The sequence below is a fragment of the Salvia splendens genome, chromosome 19, assembly GCF_004379255.2.
Source record: "Salvia splendens isolate huo1 chromosome 19, SspV2, whole genome shotgun sequence".
NCBI classification, from domain to species: domain Eukaryota; kingdom Viridiplantae; phylum Streptophyta; class Magnoliopsida; order Lamiales; family Lamiaceae; genus Salvia; species Salvia splendens.
Genome location: NC_056050.1, coordinates 14,510,547 through 14,535,968, shown reverse-complemented (window position 1 = coordinate 14,535,968; position 25,422 = coordinate 14,510,547). Strand labels below are relative to the sequence as shown.

The 25,422-nt window shown below is 36.9% G+C and overlaps 2 protein-coding genes across 2 annotated transcripts; both read right to left on the bottom strand.

The window, feature by feature from the left end:
• Positions 1 to 1,209: 1,209 nt before the first annotated feature.
• LOC121779059 lies at positions 1,210 to 2,586 on the bottom strand. The gene is made up of 2 exons (XM_042176408.1): positions 2,194 to 2,586; positions 1,210 to 2,100 (listed from the first exon to the last, which is right to left on the bottom strand). The coding sequence occupies exons 1-2, from the start codon at positions 2,584 to 2,586 to the stop codon at positions 1,210 to 1,212; spliced, it is 1,284 nt and encodes a 427-aa protein (XP_042032342.1).
• Positions 2,587 to 11,966: 9,380 nt separating this feature from the next.
• Positions 11,967 to 18,696, bottom strand: LOC121778410 (oxysterol-binding protein-related protein 4C-like). Its single transcript, XM_042175761.1, has 7 exons — positions 18,574 to 18,696; positions 17,327 to 17,491; positions 16,642 to 16,887; positions 13,434 to 13,530; positions 13,057 to 13,348; positions 12,691 to 12,793; positions 11,967 to 12,369 (listed from the first exon to the last, which is right to left on the bottom strand). The coding sequence occupies exons 1-7, from the start codon at positions 18,574 to 18,576 to the stop codon at positions 12,115 to 12,117; spliced, it is 1,161 nt and encodes a 386-aa protein (XP_042031695.1). The 5' UTR covers positions 18,577 to 18,696; the 3' UTR covers positions 11,967 to 12,114.
• Positions 18,697 to 25,422: the final 6,726 nt, after the last annotated feature.

The window sequence follows — 25,422 nt, the reverse complement described above, 5'->3', positions numbered from 1 at the left end:
GCTATCAACTTCAGAAAATAAGAAAGCGAGTAAAGCCGAAGAGTTCTCGGTTGGAAACTTAGGACGGTGCCGAACAGACATTGAGTATTCTATCGCGCTCCCTTTGGTCGCTCTCTCTCTAACTATTTCTTTTACTACGCTACCTTCGGAACTAGAAACTAAACTCAGAACTAAAATAGAACAAAAAAAGGAAAATAAAAGAAGAAACTGAAAAAGGAGATGCTAAAAAGATGATTATTCTCCAAAGAAGATTCTCATTATGGTGGCACATCCTTTATTTATAAGTTCGCCGCAATGACCTCCAGTTGGATAACGATCTCGGAAGAGGATATTCGCTCACGCTATGATCGAGCATCTCATCGATTGATACGTGCCTTCCTTCTAGAATGACGTCGCTCCTCAATAACAGAATGATGACTCAACTCCGTCCTTGCGTCTTGCGTTTCAGCACGTGTCCCCTTCTAGAACATCGTCCTTAATAACAGAATGATGATCATCATCCAGCTCATTTGCCTCACGTGTCCTTCTTCTAGAACACAGTGGTCCCTGCCTAACTGCTTGATGCCCTTGATCATTCCCCCCGATTTTTGTCCTTTTTTGCCTTTTGTACCAACTTGATCAGCTTGGCCTTGTTGCCTTGGTCAAGCGGCATTCCTGCACAATTAACACTTGCTTTGCGCGATAAACTGATCAAGTATCATACATTTTACCCCTAAACCGATGCATGAAATAGGCCTTATCAGTTGGACTGGGCTATTTCGAATGTGCATTTGGCAATTGGTATTTAGGGTTCATGACTGTGGTTTGAATGTTCAATTGTGGTAATAGTTCAGGGTGATTGTGGTTTTGGTGTAGGATGTCCACGTCTTCCCAGAATTCGAGCAGAATGACTTGGCCGAGGTTTGAGGCAGTGGTCTGTGAGCATGGCCTTGAAGCTGATGTGGTGACATCAAATATGGATACCAACCCCGGACGACGCTTCTACCGTTGCCAGGTCTGGAAGGAGGACGATTGCAAGTTCTTTCGTTGGATTGATCCATCGTTGTCACCGAATCAAGAGTACTTCTTTAAAAAATCGAAGATGGATAGGGACAACGTGCAACAAGCATTGAGAGATAGAGTTGCTAAGCAGGATGCGCTTGACCAGAGTGTCTGTTCCAAAACCGCTGAAGTTGAAGCACTCTAACGTGTTGTTGCAGATTTTCATCATCAAAACCGGAACTTAAAGGTTTTCGTCACACATATCTTCTTCATTCTGTTGGGCCTGACTGGATCTTTCTCGAATGGATCCCTCCTTCTAACCTTCTTCAGCTTGCCGGGCAATTTCTTCACAGGTGGAGGTACAACCGGGTACCCCTCAGCCTGAGGCCAGAGCTTCTCTCCATTCAATGCTGGCAACCCATATCCATATGCCAACTTGTATTTGCTCAATGAGAAGTAGTCATGGACATAATCATCAACATTATGTTTGAGGAAATGGATAGCAGCGCAGGCATGAAGACAAGGGATGCCTGTTAAATCCCATTTCCTACACCCACATTGCCTTAGGGAAGGAGTCACTACAAACCTATCTTCAAAATGGCTTACTTCAAATTTTCCCCCAACTGCATGAATAGTGATACAGTTTCTACTTTTATAAACCATGGCCTCAATTTTTCTCCTCACTTTTGGACACACAGTTGAATTGATTCCACCACTCTCCATTTCTACACTCTTTCTATATAGTCTCTCCATGAGTATGGTTCTCATTTCATCTAGCATGCCTAACATATGCTTACTCCTTGCATCCAGAATATAAGCATTGAAACATTCACAAACATTGTTTAAAATTGCATCAGAGCAATTGCCAGGTGTTAGAAAAGCCTTACGGAATCTGCTGGGGTTCTTATCCATTAAATCTGCATAAGCCTGTCCATCTTCCTTCTCTAGCTCTCTGCATGTAATGGCATACTCTTCCATGTACGTACTTCTAACCAGCTTCCAGAAAAGCTGCTTCAAAAGTGGACCTTTGTGTGTCTTTTTCCAGTTTGCATATATATGCCTTGCACAGTTTCTATGCTTAGCTAAGGGAAGTAGACTCTGAACTGCATTCTCAAGTCCCTAGCAAACAACATTTTAAATGTCAACATGACAAAGTAGACAACAAATAACAAATTATACAACATGAGAAAGTAGGCAACAACTAACAAATACCTTTTGTTGGTCACTGATTATGGTAATTCTCACTCCTTCATCCAAGCTCAACTCTTCAACAAGTATTTTTATGAACCAAGTCCAGCAAACCTCATTCTCAGTTTCCACCACTGCCCAAGCTATGAGATACATTTGGTTGATTCCATCAGTTCCTACAGTTGTCAGCAATATACCACCTAGGTATGTCTTAAGGAAAGCACCATCTAGACCAATCACTGGCCTACAACCCTCCTTGAAACCCTTCCATAGCCCACTGAAACCAATGTACAAAGACTTGAACACAGCACCTACATCTACATGTAGTTCAAATCTTCCTTCTCTGTCAGCCTTGCCCAACTCAAGCATATAGCTCATCAGCTTTACATAGTGAGCTTCCACTGTTCCCCTCACCATCTCAATTGCCTTTCTCTTAGAATGGTATAACCTCTACTTGGTTGCATCAAATGTAAACCGCTGCATCAAATCCTTACCCAATTCCTTGCAACTGAACTCCGGTCTAATTCTAAACACATGTAGATATTTTCTGGCAATCCAATTAGAGGTCACAATCTTGTTTCTCATAGCCCTTGGACATGTGTGATCCGGTTCGAGTTTCTTTATAACAACGGTACCATTTATCTTCACTATACTCCCAGAACAGAACCATTTGCAAGGACTCTTGCAAGCTGCCTCAAATGCATTCCTACTTGCCCTTTTAAAGTGTATCTCCCAACCATTCTCAACTGCATGGTCTGTCAGAGCATCCCTTGCTTGAAAACCATCAATAAATCCCATCCCAATACACAATTTCAGATTCTTATGATCACACCGTGGATCATACATCACTTTAGAATGCCTTTCCATCCTTCTTCTCCCTTCATCCTGGGAGAAATCACCTTCCTCAGAATTCTCATCCTCATACACATAGTCACTTTTCTTCCCTCCACTGACTAGGCCATAGAAGATGTCATCAGTGACAACAAACTCTTTCTTCTTATTGTCTTTTGCTCTCTTCCTTCCCTATGTGTATTCCTCATCCTCGGACACTAACTCCTCAGCATCCATGTCATCATCAGTTTCCTCATCTTCAGAAGATGGTATATAACTCCCATCCTCCTCACTATCATTTCCCATACCCACTCCCATACTGTGATCAGCCTTATCCCCTACACTCTCATCAATTCTATCTCTCATTCCCACAGATTCATTTAGAGCTCCCACATCATCACCCAAATCCTCAGCATCATTATCCTTACCTCCCACATCATCCCCCAAAACATCAGCATCAGAATTCCTATATGCCTCATCCTCAACAACACTCTTACCCACATCTTTAGCTATATAATCCCTACCTCCCACATCCTCACCCACACTCTTTCCAACATCATTAGCATCAGAATTCCTATCCCCCACCCTCTCATTCACACTTTCAACCACAGACTTCATACTAGACTGGAACAAACGCTTCTTAACACTATTTTCAACACTCTTCTCCACAACATCTTTAGTAGAAACTGACTTCAACTTGCCAGCCTCTGAAGTTGTTTCCTTTCTACGCCTTGTGGTACACATACTCTTATTCACAGACTCAACATTACTCATTTTCACTGACTCAAACTCAACCACTCAACGCCTTACAGCTTCATCACCCATAGTGTCCCCCCACCCACGGATTGATCTTCATCAATGTGCTCTAGGCCACCCTTCTTCCCACCCACAATATACACATCACATATTTGATGCTTCACTGTGGTCAGAAACTTCAGCATTAACATCACTTCTGCATCACCCTAATGTTAACAAACTCCATTCCCCATATTCTCTTGAAGCATAGTCTATCCCAGCTATCAAACCCTAGTTTGTTCAGTTCATCGACTAGGTTGAATTAACCGAATCTATCTGGTTCAAACCCAATACCTTCCCACATTTCCCCACCTATGTATTTCTCATAAATCCTCCCATCAGGAATGAAATCCCCCCATGGTAAATCTGAAGCAGAAAAAGTTTGTTCGGATTCGGCTTGTCTGGCCAGAAACCCGGCCACATCTTCATGTTGAGGAAGCCTTACGCGCAGCTCGTCGCCCGTCCGTCGCCGTTGCAGATAAGCCAATGGACTCGTCGTTGTCGTCGATTAGGTCGTCGTCGTCGTCGCTCGTCGATTAGGCCGTCGTCGTCGTCGCTGCTCGCTCGTCGATTAGGTTGGTCGATTAGGGTAAGCCAATTGTCGATTAGGTTAAGGCAAATTGGGGGCGAATTGGGGGTGTGGTGGGTTTTTTTTGTTTTGTAATTTTTATTTTGAAATTATTTTTTATTGCACAGTCAATAATGCTTGACCATGTCAGCCGCCACGAGACGCCACGTCAATTAAAAACGGCATGTCAGCTCACTCTTTCGCCGGAAAAACCATCATGGGAAATCGGCGACTAAATGCAAAGTTGGTGACTTTATACGCCAATTTTAAAGGTCGTGGAAAAAACCGGAATTCGGGCAAAGTTGGTGACTTTTAAGGTAGTTATCCCTATTAAATTAGGTAAACAATTCATATTTTTATTTTTTACTTCCTCCATCCGTGAGTAGGAGTCCCGCTTTGCCATTCTGGTCCGTCCGCGAATAAGAATCACAGTTCATTATTTCTTTAAAAGGTAAAAGTTTCCACCTTCCACCAACTCATTCCATTCATATAGTATCATTTAAAACTAATATATAAGTGAGGTCCATATTCCATTAACTTTCTTTTATCCACTTTTCTTAAAATTCGTGCCAAAAAGAAATGAGACTTCTATTCGCAGACGAAAGGAGTATTATATTTCTGATTACTTATATTACTCCCTCCATCCTAAAAAAATTAATTAATTTTATCAGTTTGAGACATCCCCGAAATTAGACCAATCTAACTCTGAAAAATTTGTAACCAATTCCACAATTAATAGTGGATCTCATACTAACAAATTTTTTCATATAGTTGCAGTACATATTTAGCTAACAATATATAGAATTGATATCCAAGAAAATTTAAAATAGAGGTTTGAAAGATTCTTTGTTTTTGTTTTCCAAGTCAAGGTCTTCCAAATTGGCACTTTGTGCTCGGCGTAATAAACAAGTTAGGACACCATACAATCAGCAGCCAACAATTTGTTTCTAAACAATCAGCAGCCAACAATTTGTTTCTAATTTATTTTGTAGTAATTAGTAATTATGTATTGTACCACTAGTGATTATATTATTTTTTCTTGGTTTAATCACATGTGTACCGAACCCGGCGGAATCCGGCTAATCCTGCTAGATCGGGCTTGTGGATTAAGGCCGAAAGTCTCCCAGCAGGTGACGGGGTTTAGTGATTATATTATTTCGTGATTAACTAATGAAAGACATTTGTGTGCATTCCGAATTAACTCTAAATTAAACTTTATTGCCGTTCGTCCTAATTATTAATTAACTAAATAAACTTTATTCAATCTCAATGACTCAATTATAAACCTATTAATCATATATATAACCCTCCTAAACAATTATAAATAGAAATTTGATTCCGACAAATGTCTGGTGCATCTGGTGCAAGGAAAAACATAAAAGTAAAAAATCTGATAAATATATTTTCCAAAACATGTGTAAGTAATTACTACTCCCTCCGTTCCATAGTAATGGAGGCATTTCTTTTTGGCACGGAGATTAAGAAAAATTGTGTTAGGTGAGTTAAGTGAAAGGAAAATAAAGTGGAAAATGGAAAAGGTATAGAGATGAAGAGAGAAAAAACTAGAGAGAGTAAAATAGGTGTGGAAAAATGTGTTGACTTTTACTAAAAAGAGAAATAATTCTATTAATATGGAATGTACTAAAATGGCAAAATGATTCTATTACTATGGAATGTAGGGAGTATAATCCAAGTAACATAGATTCTTTTCAAGAAGATACCTTTTAATAACCTACTACTAGAATTTAATTGGACATTGGACTCTGTCAAACATGTCCATGTTGATTAAAGTGAAGTGTGTGCCTTCATTTTTGGGCCGTAAATCATATCTAGAAATGGATATGTGTTGCTGTCTTGACCCCGCACGACTCATTCAACTACACTGCTGACACGCTCTTCACGCACTATCTTAGTTATTGGTACACCATACAATCAAAATAATGAAAAGTCATGCTTAAGAGCATCCACAATGGCGCCTAGCGCACCGCCTAGCCGAGCCATGGTGCTAGGCGGTGCGCTCGGCGAACCATTGCAACCGCCTAGCGGTTTTCCGAAAAAAAAATCGCCTAGCGCTAGGCGATATACGGGCGCTCGGCGATCCGCTCGGCGCCATTGCAGGGTCCGGATCGCCGAGCGCATCGCCCAGCGGATTTTTTTTTTAATTTTCAAAACACTATATATACGCGCTTTGCACGTCATTTTCATTCGCACCACTTGTTTTAACGAGTTTTCTCTCTATCTTAATTTCTGTACAAGAGCAACAACGCGAAATGGAGAACAACAACAAAGGTACTCCAGTGACGAGCGGGTCTCAAACTCCCCCGGTACCCGTGGGAGGTGGATGGGGTCCGATGCCAGGGTACTACAACATGTACCCGTGGCAGGGGATGATGCCTAGGATGGCAGCCGGGGGAGTATGTCGGCGTGGCAGGGGGTACCGGGGATGCAACCCGGTATGCAGATGATGCGGGGGGGTGCCCAGGATGCAGATGATGTCGGGGGGGGGGGGGGGGGGGGGGGGGGGGGGGACGGCGATGCAGCCCCCGACAGGAGGGGTACCGGCGACGCAGGGGACGCCGGGGGAGGAAAACGTCTATCGCCCCAGTTTTGATTTTTCGACTGCTTCTTCGCACACATCGACCCCAACGGAGGCGCAGTTCACGCATTTTGAGACTTTTTCCTTAGAGGAGTTGAGGTTTGATATTCTCGAAGTTCCGGATACTCCCGTTCAAACGGGGGGAGCAGTGCGGGGTCGTGTCGCCCCAAAGAAGAAGGGCAAGGGGAAGAGGGTCGGCGAGTCGTCGCAGCCGGGTGAGGAAGACTGCTCGGTACGGAGGAGGTGGACGGATGCGGAGAACGTCGCGCTGTCCAAGGCATGGGTGAGTGTTTGCAATGATCCCCTCACTTCGAACAATCTGAGGATCGTCAACTTGTAGGCTAAAATAGCAGTAGCCTACAAGACACTTTGCCCGGAGGGGAGGCCACGCATCGGGGAGGATTGCCGGAAGGCGTGGGACCGAATCAGGGCTGCGGTCTCCCGATTTTCGGGCTTGTACACCAACGCCCTCCGCATGCAGAGCAGTGGCCAAACGGAGGATGACTGCAGGAGGATAGCGGAGAAAGTCTTCCCCTAGCCCGGGATGTATAAGGATTTCACCTACTGGAACTGCTTTGTGGTGCTGAACGAATCCGAGATGTTTCGACCAGGTGTCGACTCTGGCTGGCCGAAGAAGCAACGACTGAACTACACCGGTGATTTCAGCGGCAGCAGTGGTAGTTCCCACGACCTCCCCGAGACGGCCCAGGTGATCCCCACCCCTCGTTCGTTCGCTCGCCGACCTCGCCCGGCTGGGCGCGACGGGAGGTGAGGGGGGTCGCCGGGGGTTCCCAGGAGGTCCAGTCGGCATCCCCCCTTGGCCAGTCCACAGAGGATCTCAAATTCTTCGCGCGTCAACAAACGCGCGCTCAGATGGTCAAGACGTTAGCCGAATGACGGGCGGCGACGGACCCCGAGGAGAAGAGTTTTCTTCACGCATTGCTCATGAGCATGCGTGACGATTTGAGTGGAGGCGGCGGCGACGATGGCGACGGAGGCGGCGACGACGGAGACGAGGAGTGAATTTTTTTAATTAATGTACTTTTTTTATTTTATTGTAATTTTTTTAATTAATGTACTTTTTAAAATTTTAATAGTATTATTAAATTTTCCCGTATCTGTGTCGTATATTTAATTCCGTATGTTGTGTGATTGTTAATTATTTGTTTTATATAATTTTGAGTGATGTGGCTAGGCTATGGCTGAGCTATGGTTGGGCTATTTGCTTGTCTTGATGATGTGGCAGGAGGATTTTTAGGGCTGATGATGTGGCTGGACTATTCATATCGTGGATGCTCTAATCTAATCACAATCTTATATGTTTGGTACAACATAGACTGAATAATGAAAGATTATGCCTATTCTAATCTAGTCCAATGAAGATAGAAAAGATTAAGAATGAAATATTAGGGGAAATATTCGTAATCTAATCTATGGAATCAAGATAGAAATGAAATGAGTATCTTCATCAGTGAATAATGAAATGTTATATTCCCTAAAGAATAGTACTATTGGGCTGTTCAAGGATTGAAAATATAAATCAATAACTAAATATGATAACAAAATATGTGAATTTAAATTTTTCTCATATTTTAGTAGTAGTTTTTTAATTAGGAAGGCAATGGTCACACCTATAGAATAGGCGAGCCCAATAGTCCACAACCAAAACAAATAAAGCGTGCCCTGAGTAGGCATCAACAATCATAACAAGACAAACACCAGAAAAGTAATTGAGGGGATCCCACGACTTGAGTCATTAGAAAGGAGGCCAAAACAAACCACAAAAGAGACCTGAAAAAGCAGACCAACATATATGTTAAGAAATCAACACGAGTAATCACTAACGCAAACCAAATAGATACAACTATTGTCCACCATTTTCGGTAAGATGTGTATCCTGTATTTATGTCTGGGACGATGCCAAACTACAGATATCACTGTACAATTTTTGGAAAAAAATTGTTGATTAGTCAACAAAAATATATTTAGGCAAAAGAAGTGAACCGTCTTAGTGAAATCATTTTCTTTACTCAATAAACAAATCTGGTGGTTCTATAATTTGTGCTCGACAACTCTGGTTAGAGTTAAGTATATTGCAAAACATCTTCCGAGTGCTTGTACATGTAAAAACTCTTTATCCATGTTTTAGCTATTGCATTTATAAGATTTTTACTTGCAATTATAAGATTTTTACTTGCATTTAAATGTATAAGAATCAAGTAAGTCTAATTTTTCTTTGTGTAGTAGATTCTTCGTGGACATGTTCGTCATAGTAGGTCATGAAACAATTAGTATTGCAGAAGAGAAATTGTTCTTTACATCCTAGATAGGCTTTTGCAATCTATAGCAAAATGTTGCAGTTTCAGTCCGGAAATTTCCTTACCTAAGGAAATAAATGAGCTGGTGTGGTATATCATGTAATGTATCTTACAGTAAACTAATTCTTTCTTGGCTATTTCTCAATGATTATTGTTTCTTAATCATTGTTGATATATTATTGAGCAGATTATTCAATACTTTGAAGCATCAAAAGCTATGGAATTCGTAACCCAATAATCCTTATATCTTGGGATTGTTATTACATTAAATCGTGTGTCAGATAAGTACAGTTTGATAATATCTTTAAGAGGTGTTCAGAAAGAAGTTTTGTTATTCAGAAAACCGGTCAGATAGAATTTATATCACAAATAACAAATAAAATTTCTAAACTAGACCACTCTTAGAAAAAAATATTAATTAATTAATTAAAAGTTAAATAACATATTTAGATAATTAATGAGTATCTACATCTTGATTTAAACACGAGAAATAATTAAGTTAAAAGTGGAAACCCTGGATTGATCTTGATTTAGGATTGGAAGGACATTTAATATTATTCTACTATAGTTGCCGATTATATTTACTTTGAGTTTGAATTTAATTGAGAATCAATTTAATTAGTGAAAGCTTAACCAGTGGCTCGTGTCCAACCTCTCAAATACCTTTAACAATTAACTTAGTCTCCTAGCACTTGCTACCATCAACTTGATCAGTAATTTAATACCAATATCTGTTTTTTAGGATAAAAAAGTATAGGAAAATAGTATCACATCAATATTCCATTCTATCATAAATTTGAGTGATAATGAGGTGATGGGGTACACCCAATTTCTTTTTCCTCCCGCCTCAAAAAATTATCCACCTCAAAAATGTACAAATAACCAAAAATTAAATTATATCCTACTAGTAAATGAGTATAGAAAAATACTATTCTTTGAAATTTTTGCCCCTATCTTAGATAAATGAACAAAAATTTATGAATGCTCAAGATAGACTCGAACCTTAAAACCATTAATCTTTAATATTTATCGCTTTATCATTAATACAACCCCCACAAGAACACATTTTTGCCCCTTCTTATTAATGATTAGAAGTGTGAACCCTCCAAACAATAGGTTTTATTTTGACCGTGCGAGTTACTTATTTTTTGTTTTTAATTAATTCTTAATTTCAATTAACAAAAAACTAAGAGCATTCAAGTATTTTTAACACTAAAAACATTAGCTCTTCTATTTTCTTTATTATTATTTTAGACTTGAGTGGTATTAGGGATTGCCAAATTATATCATTTCCCATCATACAAAACGTATAGAATTAGACAAAGAGTGGACTAGACTATCAAGTATAGAAATTTTTGTATATATTCATTAGCATCACATGCATTTTCATCGAGAAAAATAGGGTGCTCATTGTCTTGCATAGTGCCAATTCCAAAGCCATCCCCACCAAAATTCAAATCCATAAGGATAGTCCGCCTCAACGGCTCCGTGGAAGAGATCAACTACCCAATCACCGTCGCCGAACTCACCGGAAACCAACCCAAAGACTTCCTCTTCACTCAGGCCGAGCTCCTTGCGGCGGCGGCCACTCCTCTCAAGATGGAGGCTTGCCTCGTCTACTTTCTGCTGCCTGCGACGCTGTTCCAGTCGAACGTGTCGCCAGTGGAGCTCGCCCCCATTGTCAGGAAGCTCGCCTCCATTGCCCTAAACACCAAATCACAACCGAAATGCAGCGATCAGATTCAGCCGCTGAACAAGAAATCGAGGTCGTAGAACATCTTTTTAGGTTTACGAACTTTGCCAAAGTATCATTTTAGGTTCGTGAACTTTGAAAATATTATTTTAGGTCTGTCAACTACAAGTTAATATCATTTGTGGTATTTTGAACTTTTTCCGGACGAAAATGCCCTCAGGGCCTTCAAGGGCAATTTGGACAATTCATTTGACACTCATCTTGCCTCAAAGACCTAGAGTCCAATAGTTTTTTTACTACTATTTAATTCAATTACCATCCAAATTGAATATAAAGTTCGTTGACCTAAAAAGATGTTCTATAAAAACAAAGGTGGCACGGCTAAATACGTAATGACTAATGGGAAATTGTAACCAAGTAAATACAAATATAGAAATCAGTTTTTTTACTTCAATACTACCTCTATAAATTTTGTGTTTCATGAATTCATAACGGTATGTAAGATTAAAAATTGGTGGAATGGTCCATTTTAACTTATTAGAATATTCGTAAAGATTGTCAAAATAAGTCATTTTTTATCCTAAAATGTCATTTTGGCCGTGGTGGACTCCAATTTTTAAGTTGACTACGAAGACTCACACAGTCGATGTTTTGAAAACGTGGAAATGTTACATTAAGATCGATTGTGTTTCATTAATTCTAAATTCATTTTTGTTCTTTACTAATCTCACTCTAATGTATGAAAAACATGTACATCAAATATCACCCAATTGTAAAATCACATTATAGTGCACAAACATGTTCTAAATAAATTTGTTAAACAAAAGTCAACTATTGCATCATTGAATGAAAGATATTTTTCATTTACAGGTGAGATTATTTGTAGAAATGTGTGTCACTCAACTATTGCTTAATTGAATCAAATATATTCTTCATTGTATGTATGATTATCCAAGAATATATTAATTTGTTCAGAATCACATCGATCTTTCACACTTGAAATAAAAATATCCATCATCAATTTAAGAGATCTATCATCACATAGAACTGAGACACACATCCTTTAAAATACATCAAGGGAGAAGATTATTCAAGAAAGGATCATTACTAAATCGATGTAGAACGAGAATGAGAGTTTTAAATATTAATGATTAACAACAATTGGAGCAGGGGCAACACTGTTGTTTTCTGGTATGCAATCCCATCCACTTTCCTGGCTGTGGAACAACCTAAAATACTTAGGAAGCCACTCTTCCTCTTTGAGTTGTCTCTCTCTTGAAATCTCTCTCTGTTTCTCCTCAATCTCACTCTTGCATTCTCTCGCTTTATCCCATTTCTTCTCGAGTATGGCTCTGCTCACTTCACTCCATACTAAACTCGACTCACTTCTACAAACCGCCTGCATTTACACACTCAAATACCATATTTTTGTTTAGAACTTAAATTCCAAGTTGTACTACTCCCTCTGTCTCTCAATATATGTCCCACTTTGACCCGGCACAGATTTTAAGAAGTATAATAGAAAGTGGATTGAAAAAGTCAGTGGAATATGAGTTCTGCTTTTATATATTAGTTTTATAATAATATGTGAGTGAGAATGCGTTACTAGAATATATGATCAACTATTAAAAGAGGTAAAAATGAAGTGGGACAATTAATATGGGACAGACCAAAATAGAAAATTGAGATACATAATGAGGGACGGAGGAGTAAAGTTTACCTCTGGATCCATGACAACAGGAGTTTTCAACTCTGATAGTGCTTCTTTAGCATTGTAGATAGTTGTTTGCTGCCCCGTGGCGACATTCTTCCCCATTACGCTTCTAAACATCGAAAAATTTTGTAGAATCGTAAATTACTGAACTTTGATCAAATTTTGATTCACGCATCAACTTAAACATTAACTAAACTTTCAATCTCATCTGATTTCGCTAGCGAGTTGGATTATGCCCCAATTTAATGATGACATGACCCCTAAAAATTCATTGAGTTTGAATATTTGGTGTAGAATCAGATTAAATTTAAAAGTTAAGTACAAAATCATGATTGAAGCAAATTTTACATACAGTAAATGAAATCAATTTACCTGTCCCAATGGCCATCGATCTCATATATGATGTGTGAAGTCGATGATCTAACGATCTTTCCCTTAATCGACCTATGTAACGAGGGTCGTGGCCAAAACGAGTTTCCTCTGTAACAAAGTTGTGCTTCGAGGTCAGTTTCTTGGCATCGGATTGTTACATTTCCTATCCATTCGACGCTCGAAAAAGGCAAGAATCTTATGACTAGTTTGGGAGAGTTCATGGTGTATGTTTCGTGTTTGTCGAGCAGCTTTAGATGCCGTTTTCCAACCACTTCTGTCTCAATGCAACTGCCTGCGATGTTACATTTTCAATAATTCAAATTTGTGTTTAATAGTGTGTTGGGATTTTCCTAGTGTGAGAGGTTTAGTTAGTTTACCACAAAATTTTGGTATGGGAGATTGGCACCATATCATTTCAATGTTGTGCTTGTCATCACGGGCGTGAAGCGCAGACACTGGTGGATGATGTGAAACCTTGGTATAACTTTAACATATTAGGCTTTCAAGACTCATTTAAAAACCAAACTCTGCATTCATTGTTTTAGGAAGCGTGGGGAGTGAAATCAAAATTATTCCCTTCATCACCATTAAATGTCACAGTTTTACTTTTTCATCCGTATGTCAATAAATATTTTATTTCACTTTTATTAATTTTTAACAAGTGGATCTTACATTCCACTAACGCATGTCACTCACATTTATTTATAAATTAATCTATAAAAGTATGAACTCGTATTCCACTATTTTTTTCAAAGTTAAATAATTTTTTAAAACTCAAACCTATAAAATAATGGGACTTTATTGCTGGACATATGAAGTATTTTTTAGTGTAATTATCAAAATTAATGGTAATTACGCGTAAATACACATCACTTAATTCTTGCTTTGTTACAAAGTTCTCTTTTGTCCCATAAAATAGACCTTTTTGAAATCTCATGTTTTAATGCATAATTAGTAAAATATGAGAGAAATAAAAAAAATTGGAGTATAGTTTGTAGAAAATAAGGCCCGCCTTATTTAAAAGAAAAAATTAACAAAAATAGAAGAATATATTTTAATTGAACGGACCAAAATGACAAAAATCGTCTTTTAGTTGGATGAAATGAGTAATACTCAGTGTTTTAAAAATCTGGACTAGACCGACCGGTTGGACGGATAAGTAGTCCGGTCCGGTTTGCTCCTTTAAAACACCATTATGTTGAGCCACCTTGAACCAGTTAAACCGGCTGGTTGGACCGGTTAAAACGCGCACCGAATACCGGTTTTCTCAAAAATGCTTAAATATTTGTAGTCAATAAGGCCTGAACCCAAGACCTCTACCACTCCACCACAATGCTTTGAGTGAAATGGTATGAACATTAACTAAATTTATATATAAACATTATAATTTTTATTTAAACTAACTTATACTTCATATTTAATTATAAATTTAATAAATAATATTAATTACATTATATGCATAACAATATTTATCATCCACTAAATTTTATTTTTACTTTATCATTGACTAAATTTTATTTATATTTATATATAATCAATTATACATAAGGTTTAATATTGAATATTAATGTTTATAATATTGAATATTAATGTTTATATATATATATATATATATATATACTCTATATATATTATATTGCTTCAAATAAAACATTTTTTAAAAGAAAGTAAACTTTATTTATTTTTAATATAAAATATCAACAAAATTGTAGTATATTTAAATTATGCTTTGTTATGAAAAATATTAGTATAAATTTAATATTTATTATATTTTACTATTCTTTGTTTATAATATATTTTTATATAAGTATACATAATGTGTGTTTTTGCGATAAATTATTAATTACATTTATCATTCACTATATTTAATATACATTTTATATATTAGTATATATTTAAGTATATATATTTATAATAGTATACCGGTTCGACCAGTGGTTCAACTAGTCGAATCATTTGAATCGTGAACCAGTTGCCTCACCGGTAAGCTTATCGGTCTTATTTTTAAAACATTGGTAATTCTCCTACTCAGGTACGGAGATACCAGTAGCCAAGCCACCGCTCGAGTGGGGGCTTGGCCGGTCCCGACCCCTCCCACCATTAGTCATCCTCCACGTCAGCGCTCCGGCACCGAACCAAAATATTTACAGTTTTGTTGCACCGCCCAGAATATTAGGGAAGAAGATGATAGTAAATGGCCTTCAATTAATATTCTATTGGGCCTTAACCTTTAGTATTTATTACTCCCTTCGTCCCACTTTAGGAGTCCCAGTTGAGTTTCGGCATGGATTTTAAGAAATGTAAAGGAAAGTTGGTGAAAAAGATAGTGGAATGTGAGTCATACTTTTTTATATTAGTTTTATAATAAAATGTGAGTGGAAAAAGGTTAGTGGAATGTGAGGCCTAACATCATTTATGGAATATTCTAACCTGGACACCTAAAGTGGGACACCCAAAAATGGTAAACTAGGACTCCTGAAGTGGGACGAAGGGAGTAGTATTTTCTATTGAATGTTAATACTATAATAAAATAAGTTCAAGATTAAATAATTAAACCCCACATGCCAGGCAGCCGATGAGAAATTTTTTTCATCAATTTTTCTCTGTTCTTTTAATTTACTTTTTTTACTTCCCATTTTATTTTCAATTTTTAAGTAAGGGTGAACACTGGTCACCATACTATCAAAATTCTAATTCTGAGTATAAGTTTGCCCACACTATAATTTCAATCTCCTCACCTTAATATTTCATAGATAAAATTCAAGTACAACACTATAATTAGTTTGCAATTTGCTTACATTCTCTGTCGATCTAATCATCAATTACATAGATTTTATAATTTTAGTTATTTTTTATTATATTAAAGAAACAAAATCAAATTTAAAGATAAATAACTAAATTCCCAACACCTAAATTAGTTTTGATTCTAATACATTATTTAAGTTAATTTTTTACTCTCTCTCCATCCTTTAACAATAATTTTTGTTTAAAATGACATGAGTTTTAAACAGTTGATAAAATAAGAGAGAAAGATAAAATAATTGAAATTTTGTTTAGTAATATGTCTTACGTCATTAGAAATAAAAAAAATTAATATCAAAAGTGCATAATTTCAAAAGACATACTAAATAGAATTTAGTTTTTATTTTTAAATGATAGATGAAGTATTTCTCTACATCCATGATCATTTACTTTTGGATTTCAAATAAAATATTAGTTCTTCTAAATTTGATTGCATACTTATCTTTTTTAGTTTGGTTAGATTTTTAAAAATTGAATTATTATATTATAAATTATTTTTTTAATATTAATATATAATTTTAAATATTTTAATAATATTATTTATTATATATGAAATTTCAGCACCGGCTAATTAGTTTTCTAGTTCCGTCCCTGCTCCTACGTTGTTCTGAATTATCAAATATATGAGCTTCAAATTACTTTTATTTTGAAAATAACTATCAGCTTTGCACAAATTAAATTAAGTGAAAGTTTTACTTGCGAAGTGCTATCCGTTGAGTAGCGTTAATTATGAGACAAATATATGAAAACGAAAGAATTAAATGTTGTTGAATTTGCAGTTACCTGCTCTACGAGCAAATTGAGTGATCCGACGGAGACGTGGTGCGTCTCCCCGAGAACCGGGTTGTAAGGCGCGACGCCGAAGGGCAACGGCCGATACATGGAGACGTACCACGCCACGACGCACACCATTCTGCCGAGTGGCGTCTCTTCCTTGCTACACTTGCTCAACAAGTCGGAGCTCACGCAATACACCGACTCTCCATACACTTGCAGCTGTGATTTCGGAATATTGAACTGCGGCGGAAGCTGCAATATTCAATTCCCGAACACAATAACTCAGTTGATAAAACGTTTTAACTAATTGGTCAAAGATTCAGAGTTACTATGTGATATACTCCTTCTGTCCAATATTTAAAGAACCATTTTGTCATTTTAGGTCATCCATGATATATAGAACCATTACTTTATTTCACTTTTAGTATGCGTACCCCACATTCCACCAACTTTTTACCTTTATAATCCAATATAAAACTAATATTTTAAATGAGCCTCACATTACACTCTCTTTCTCTCTTAACTTTTCTTCACAAAGTCAAACAATTTTTTAAATAACTAATACTTTAAATGGGCCTCACATTACACTCTCTTTCTCTCTTAACTTTTCTTCACAAGGTCAAACAATTTTTTAAATGGTGGACGGAGGCAGTATATATCTATATACTTATAATGCAGAGAAAAATGTTACACGGAGGCGCGTGAGATCAGAGCCGGGCTTAACGGCAGCAAGAAGGCTGAGAATCCGTTGGATGATGTTGGGAGTTCTGTAGTCGGAGTCGGATTCGTTGCCCTCAAGCGGTAACGGTGCAGTTAGAACTACTCCGCCTTTTCTTTTCAAACTCTCATTTTTTCCCTGTTTTTGGCCATGAAACTTCGATTATTTTCGAAAATATATGTTTTAATATGGAGTAAATATAGTAAAATTGATTAATCGGAACTCAAAGACATGGAAAAACAATTGATTATACAATAAAACTGGGAGAAATAATTCAATAAATTTTTTTTCTCATTATTTACGTGGGATGTAGATTCGGGATAGTGGAAAAACATATGGAAAAGCAAAAATTTGATCCTATTTTTTCAAAGTGCTTTAACGTGCAGTTGATAAAATAGGACAAATGGCCAAAAGTTAATATAACTTGCTTTAATGTGCAGTCTATAAAATAGGAGAAATGGCCAAAAGTTAATGTAAATACTGTTAGTGGATTGTGGGTTTCATATTATCCGTAGTGTTTAGTTGTTTAAAAATTTCTTTGTTTAGAACTAATCTAATTTTAAGTGATGATTCAAAATGAAAAAACTAGTCTTTTTAATGATTGGAGACAATATTATTTTTAACGTAATAAAGTGTTTTCAAGTTTTTTCGAAAAAATGTCATTTTCGCAATAGGTTAGATTAGATCTTATATATTCATTTTCCACGTGTGTTTAAACTGAAGTCACTGAAGAGGTTTTCAACGTACTCAATCGCTAGATTACTTTCCGGGAAACGGCTCAAATTTTAGTCAAGCCATTAACATTACCAGCTTAGTCATCTATAAATCCACTGATTAATGAGATTTGGAAACTAAAATTTTGACCCTTTTTCTTTGCATGATTCGAAAATCAACCTTGGAGAGTAGTACTTCATCCGTCTCATAATAGATGTCACACTTTCCTTCTTTCCTTTTTAGTTTGTTCTATAAAAGAGGTCACATTTCATTTCTTGAAAAAAGTTCTCTTTCACATTAATATAAATATATTATTTTCTCTCTTCATCTAACACACAAAACAATATCTCCTAAAACCCCGTGTCATTCTCCGACTATGCCATTTATTATGGGACTGAGGGAGTATCAAATACAAATCAAAGAAATAAGAATACACATACACACACCTTGTATCGCATATGAAAATCAAAGAGACGATAGAGGAGAAGAGACAAATTTCGACGTACCATTTGAGAAGACTGCAATGATGTATGTAAATGCAACTTAGAGAGAGAGGGAGAGTGAGAGATTTGGTTTTGTTTAATAATAGTGATTGTGCAATTCGAATATAGGTTGTCCCTTTTTAAGCCGTTGCATAATGCTTTCGTTATATTTCAGCCACTACTGGCTCACCTAATTATTAACATGTGTACTTTTGAACTTATATCCACGTGTAACTATATCATTCATATAAAGTAACTATATTATTCAGGGTTGCGTTATATTGCTAAATTTTTTAAGTGGTTAACTCTGTTAACTCATCAACGGAGTGTATTAAAAATGTCAACACAGTAACATTAAAATGTCAACACATAATCTCAACACAATATATTGAAATGTCAACAATATGTCAACGTGTTGATATTTTTAATACACTGTGTTGATGAGTTGTAGAGTTAGCAACTTAAAAAGTTGCAATTGATCACACTCATATATATCATACAAAAAAATGTTTGAAGTTTCCATATATATCATACAAAAAAATTTATTCATGTTTTAATTTAATACATTCCGTCATATGAATTTGAACATGTTAACTTTTTACCTACATGGTGTATAAAACATAAAACAATGATGAAATTTTTTGCATTGATATAAAATATTAATAAACTTCTTCTAACAACTTGAAACAGTAATAAAAATGTTGTATTACTTCACATAAACAAAGAATTAGTGAATAACATAATGTACTAAAATGGGAATTTTTTTACATTATTTATGTAATCTTTAAACTATCTGTACCAATATTAAACAAATGTGAAACATTTTGTATAGCAGCGGCCAAGTCACCGCTTGAGCGGAGGCTTAGCCGCTCCCAGAACCCTCCCACCATTGGTCACCCTCCCGGTCAGCGCCCCGACACTGAATCCAAAATAAGCGGGGGCTTGGCCGCTCCCAGAACCCTCCCACCATTGGTCACCCTCCCGGTCGGCGCCCCGGCACTGAATCCAAAATATTAATTCACAGTTTGCGCTGCCCAGAAAATTTGGGGAAGAATATTATAGTAAATGGGCTTCAATTATTATTCTATTGAGCCTTAACCATTCTTATATTTATTTAATCCTAAACCCAAGTTTAAATAATTAAACCCCACATGCCAAGCAGCCGATGAGAAATTCTTTTTCATCAATTTTGTTCTCTTCTTTTAATTTACCGTTTTTACTTATTTTCAATTTTAAGCAAGGGTGGACACTTGTCACCATATTGTCCAAATTTTAATTCTTAAAGAAGTATATATAACACACTATATTTCAAGAGTGATGCTAAATGGCCATATTGTGGCTGACCATAAAAATAAAAAAAAAAATAGTAAAAAATAGTACATTGAAGGCTAGTTTACTTGAAATTAGTTCATCTTAAAAGTATCAATTTGTCTAAGACTAATATACCCTTGTGCACAAATAACAAACTAACTCATTAAATAGTATTTTGGAAAAATTGAACTTTGAATACTCCAAGTAAATCCTTTTCGTTTCTTTGATCTTCTTCTATTTTCTTTTTTTTTTAAATTTTATTTATTATTTTATATGTTATTATTTTAATTGCTTAGTATGTATAATTACTTCACAAATCAGAATATAATACGTTTCAAGTATTAAAAACACCACAATGTAAAATCAAAGAAAAACATAAAAATAAATGACACTAAAGAGAAAAGAAATACACATAAAAGATGAAAAACAAAATGTTTAATTGATTTTCCAAAACTTATGAGAAAAGGGTAATTAAGTAAAATTATCTTAGCACTAACTATTAATATTAATTTATTGCATTGACTTTTATAATTATTTACAAAAATGTCATTGTGTGGCTCGCCACATTATGGCCGCATAGCATTACTCATATTTCAATCTCCTCACCTTAATAACTTCATAGATAAAAGTCAAGACAACACTATAATTAGTTTGCACACAATCTCCATCACAATCTCCATCGATCTAATCATCAATTATATAGGAGTAGATTTTATGATTTAAGTTGCTTTTGAGTATATTAAAGAAATAAAATTAAATTTAAAGATAAATAACTAAATTACAACTACTAAATTAGTTTCGATTCTATGTTCATAGATTTACTTTGATACTAATATATTATTTGAGTTAATTTTTTATAAGAATTTTTAAAAGGGCATGACTTCTAATACACAATTGATAAAATAATATAGAGAAAGAAAAAGTAATTGAAATTTTTTTTAGTGAATAATAATCTTACCTCATTATTGATGAATTTTTTTCAAATCAAAAGTGCATAAATTTAAAATATATACTACTAAATTAGAATTTAGTTTTTATTTTTAAAAGATAGATGAAGTATTTCTCTATATCCATGATCACTTACGTTTGGATTTCAAATAAAATATTAGTTCTTCTAAATTAATTGCATATTTTTCTTTTTAGTTTGGTTTGATTTTAAAAAATTGAATAAAACAATAAATCGGATTATATATTATATACATTAATTTTTTTAATAATATTATTATTTTAATAATATATATTATATATAAATTTTCAGGACCGGCTAATTTGTTTTTCTAGTTCCATCCCTGCCCACAAATGTAATACTTCATCCATCCCACCGAAGATAACTCACTTTTTTTTAGTTTGTCACACGCTAGATGACTCACTGCTAGAAATAGAAACCACTTTTATCTCTACTTTATTCTATTTCTCTTACTTTATTCTCTCCACCTAACATATAAAATAAAACCACATAAAATCTCGTGTCAGACAATGTGATCACAAAAAAAAATCAAAACCATTTTCATACTACGAATAACTCCACGCACACTTGTTGTGAAACAAATGAGATATTCCAAAGTTTGAAGTTGTGATACTATGAATATTTTGGAAGTTATTATGAAATTAGCATTTATGATGAGAAATGAACTTTGATTTAACCTAAGAAAATATCATCATTTACATGAAACGGTCATATGTTAATTAAATTTGTGTTTAAACCTATTTTTCAAAACAAACCTATAACAACCAACCACATTATACCAATTAAATTAAAGGCTGAATTAAATGTGAGAGTGAAAGATGTTTACCCTCTCTATTCGATTAGTCAAAAAAAGGTGCTATATCTACCAATTAGTTGCACATGGATGGACCATCCATCTTAAGTTGGGTGTCGACTCTGTCGTACAATGTCAAATTTAGATTGTTGATACGATCAAATTTGGAACTTGGTCTTGCCTTGCCTTTATAAGCCATGCCCTGTTCTTGTCAATAATTGAACATTAAATCATGTTTGTCGACGAATAGCGACCGCAGCATGGGATGGTCATTTTACAAGCAACTCCAACGGTGAGTGTATAAATTCTCAACCAGAAAAAGTCTTCTCTTTTTGTGTTTTAAGAAATATACATTACCCTAAAACAGGGGCGGATCTAGCATACGGGTCCATTCATTTTCTTATATATTTATAATTTATACATGGATTTTTTTATTATATACTTCAGCTACACTAATTCCCCTTCTCAAATACCTAAATTTTTTCTATGTATTATATTTTTACCCCTCCTTCAATAAAATTCTGGCAACGCCCCTGCCCTAAAAGACTTTTGTAAGAAAAGTTAACGCTCAACGTTGTAACTTACACTCTCTTAGCAATTGGTCTTTGGGTGGTCTTTGGGCTTGATTCTTGGGCTTGTCCCTGGACCCAAACTTAATGTTTTGGACCAACGTTTAGTCAGCAAGACCAGTGCCATGACATATCGTCAACTATGACGCAGTCAAAATCTACGAGGATGCCATGTAACGAAGTCCACATGCGACGGATGAACTGGGCGTGTACAGCGTCTAGATTCATCGTCGACCACTCCAGCTTTCAAATTCGTAACGGCCAGCCGTTACAGCCACGAAATGATGAGCCATGATGACGGCCATCAAGGCTGGGATGACCCCTACAGTGGACTAGGCCTATAATTAGGCTAGTCATTTCTTGCATCATAACAACATACACACAAGCATCATACTCTCTCTGCATAGTCTTTCTTCCCGAAGCTCTACCCTCTCCTCTTCCAGTTCGTCGGAGCTCTGCTGACAGCGGTGCTGCTTCACCAGAGACGTTGCCGTTTTATCTTTGGGGACGACACGCCATAACCGAGAGCACTACAGGGGCGTATCTCGTCTTGCGGAAAGAGGACTTTCCTCGACTCGGCTAAGTTTGATTTACAGTTTTTGTTTTCATTGTATTTTCAGTTTCAGTTCTTCCTTCTTGTGTTGTATTACGTCCGGTTTTTTGTTTATCTCTTGTAATTCCAGTAATAATCGCAACAATCGCAAGACGAGATAGACTTGCCGTTGAAGGATTGAACCTTAACTGAACTTAAAACTATCAAAACCTAATCCTTTGCTTGGAGATGTCGACCAACGCCAACACCTCTGTTGCCACTACTCTGGCCACCGCCGCCTCCATTGCTGCCGCTCTCTCATCAACCTTGATGGGTCAAGGCACTCCATTTTCTGCCTCAACTACCTCTTCGGTATGGGACAACCCCTTTGGGACGTCCACTGGATCCACCTGTGGTAGGTCAATAGGTTCCACTTTTAGTGGTTCATTTGGATTCTTTAATGGATCGAGTGTTGGTGCCTCGGGGCTCAATACTAGTGTTGGATCTTTCGGGATCAACACTAATGTGGGGCCATCTATGGGCAACACATATGTGGCGGCAATGCGCTCAACACGAATTCGGGAGGCTCAACTGGAGTCAACATGAATGGTCCATATCAAGGACCAAGCTCAGTGCCTTTGATGCCGAGGATGATGCCTCCCGCCGAGAAGCCCTCCAAGTTTGGAGGATCCGACTTCAAGAGGTGGCAACAGAAAATGTTGTTCTACTTGACAACATTGGGGGTCGTGCACTTTCTCAAGGAAGACGAGCCACCCACGCCTAGCGATCAAGAGACAAGATTGGAGGTCTTCTCCGACTACGACGCATGGCACAAAGGGGATTATCTATGTAAAAATTTCATTTTAAGTGCATTAGATGATAGCCTCTACAATGTATACTCTAATGTAACCACATCTAAACAAATGTGGGAAAACCTATAGAAAGAGTACCGTAGTAATGATGCTGGTACTAAGAAATTTGTAATAGCTAAGTACTTGGACTACAAAATGGTCGATTCAAGACCAGTGATGGACCAAGTACAAGAGTTCCAAATAATCATCCACGAACTCGCCGCCGAGGGGATGATCTTGCCAGAAAATTTTACTTCGGGCACGATAATTGAGAAGCTTCCACCTAGTTGGAAGGACTTCAAGAACTACCTTAAGAACAATCAAAAGGAGATGACCCTTGAAGAATCTAACGTGCGTAAAAACGGCTAAAAGGCTAAAGGCCATGGCCACTTTGAAGCCAAGGCCAACTTGTTGGAGCGAGGCGGTCCCTCCAACAAACATCCTCGCCCAAACCGTCCAACGTCAAAGGACAAAGGCAAGGCAAAGCAACCTGTGAAAGGCGACTGCTACAAATGTGGCAAACCTGGTCACTACGCCAAGGATTGCCGAAGCAAGAACAAGAAGCCTGCTGCCCACGTCGTCGAGAAGGAGTTCAAAGACTGGGATGAGAATGACCTCATTGTCGTGGTCACTGAAAAGGCCAACTTGATTGAAAACAAGGGAAGCTAGTACATCGACACTGGAGTAACTGCTTATGTTTGTGCCGATAGGAGTAATTTTTCAACTTACAATCCTGTTAATGGGAGGAAGATCAGCATGGGGAATCAAGCATCATCCGAAGTGCAAGGAACTGGAGATGTGATCCTCAAAATGACATCTGGCGTCTCTATCACCTTGAAGGATGTGCTGCATGTGCCCGACATCCGAAAGAACCTAGTCTCTGGATCTATACTAGTTAATAAGGGTTTCAAACTTGTATTTGAGTCCGATAGGTTTGTATTGTATAAGTTTGGAAAGTCCCTCGGAAAAGGTTATATAACCGATGGACTTTTTAAGCTTAGTGTGGCTACGCGCCTTGTTCCAAAGCCTTTGGCTATCAATAACAATGCATCTACTTCCTCTTACTTGGCTGAGTATTCAAACTTGTGGCATTGTAGATTGGGACATGTAAATATAAACGCCATTAAAAGATTAGTAAATCATGATTTACTAAAGGCGAGTGAAGTTTATAGTAAAGATAAATGTGAGATTTGTCTTGACGCCAAAATGGCTAAATTACCATTTCATTCAGTTGAAAGAAACACCAAACCCCTTGAACTAATTCACACCGATGTATGTGACTTAAAATTTGTGCAAACAAGAGGTGGTAAAGAGTACTTTATCACCTTTATAGATGATTGCACAAGATATTGCTACATCTACCTTTTGAAAAGCAAAGATGAAGCAATAGAAGCGTTCAAGAATTATAAGAACGAAGTTGAGAATCAACTTGGTTGTAAAATCAAAATGATTCGAAGTGATAGAGGAGGCGAATATATAGCCCCGTCTGAAGAACTATGCAATGCAAGTGGCATAATTCATCAAACAACTGCTCCCTATTCACCCCAATCTAATGGGGTTGCAGAACGCAAAAATCGAACTCTAAAAGAGATGATGAATGCACTTCTTCTGACTTCAGGATTACCACATAACATGCGGGGGGAAGCGGTTTTGACAGCCAACTATATCTTGAATAAAATCCTTCTCAAGGGCAAAGATGTTACCCCTTACGAGCTGTGGAAAGGAAGGAAACCATCCTACAAATACCTCAAAGTGTGGGGGTGTTTGGCTAAGGTGATGGTCCCCCCGCCCAAACAAGTTACAATCAGGCCTAAAACGGTTGATTGCATCTTCATTGAATATGCACTTAA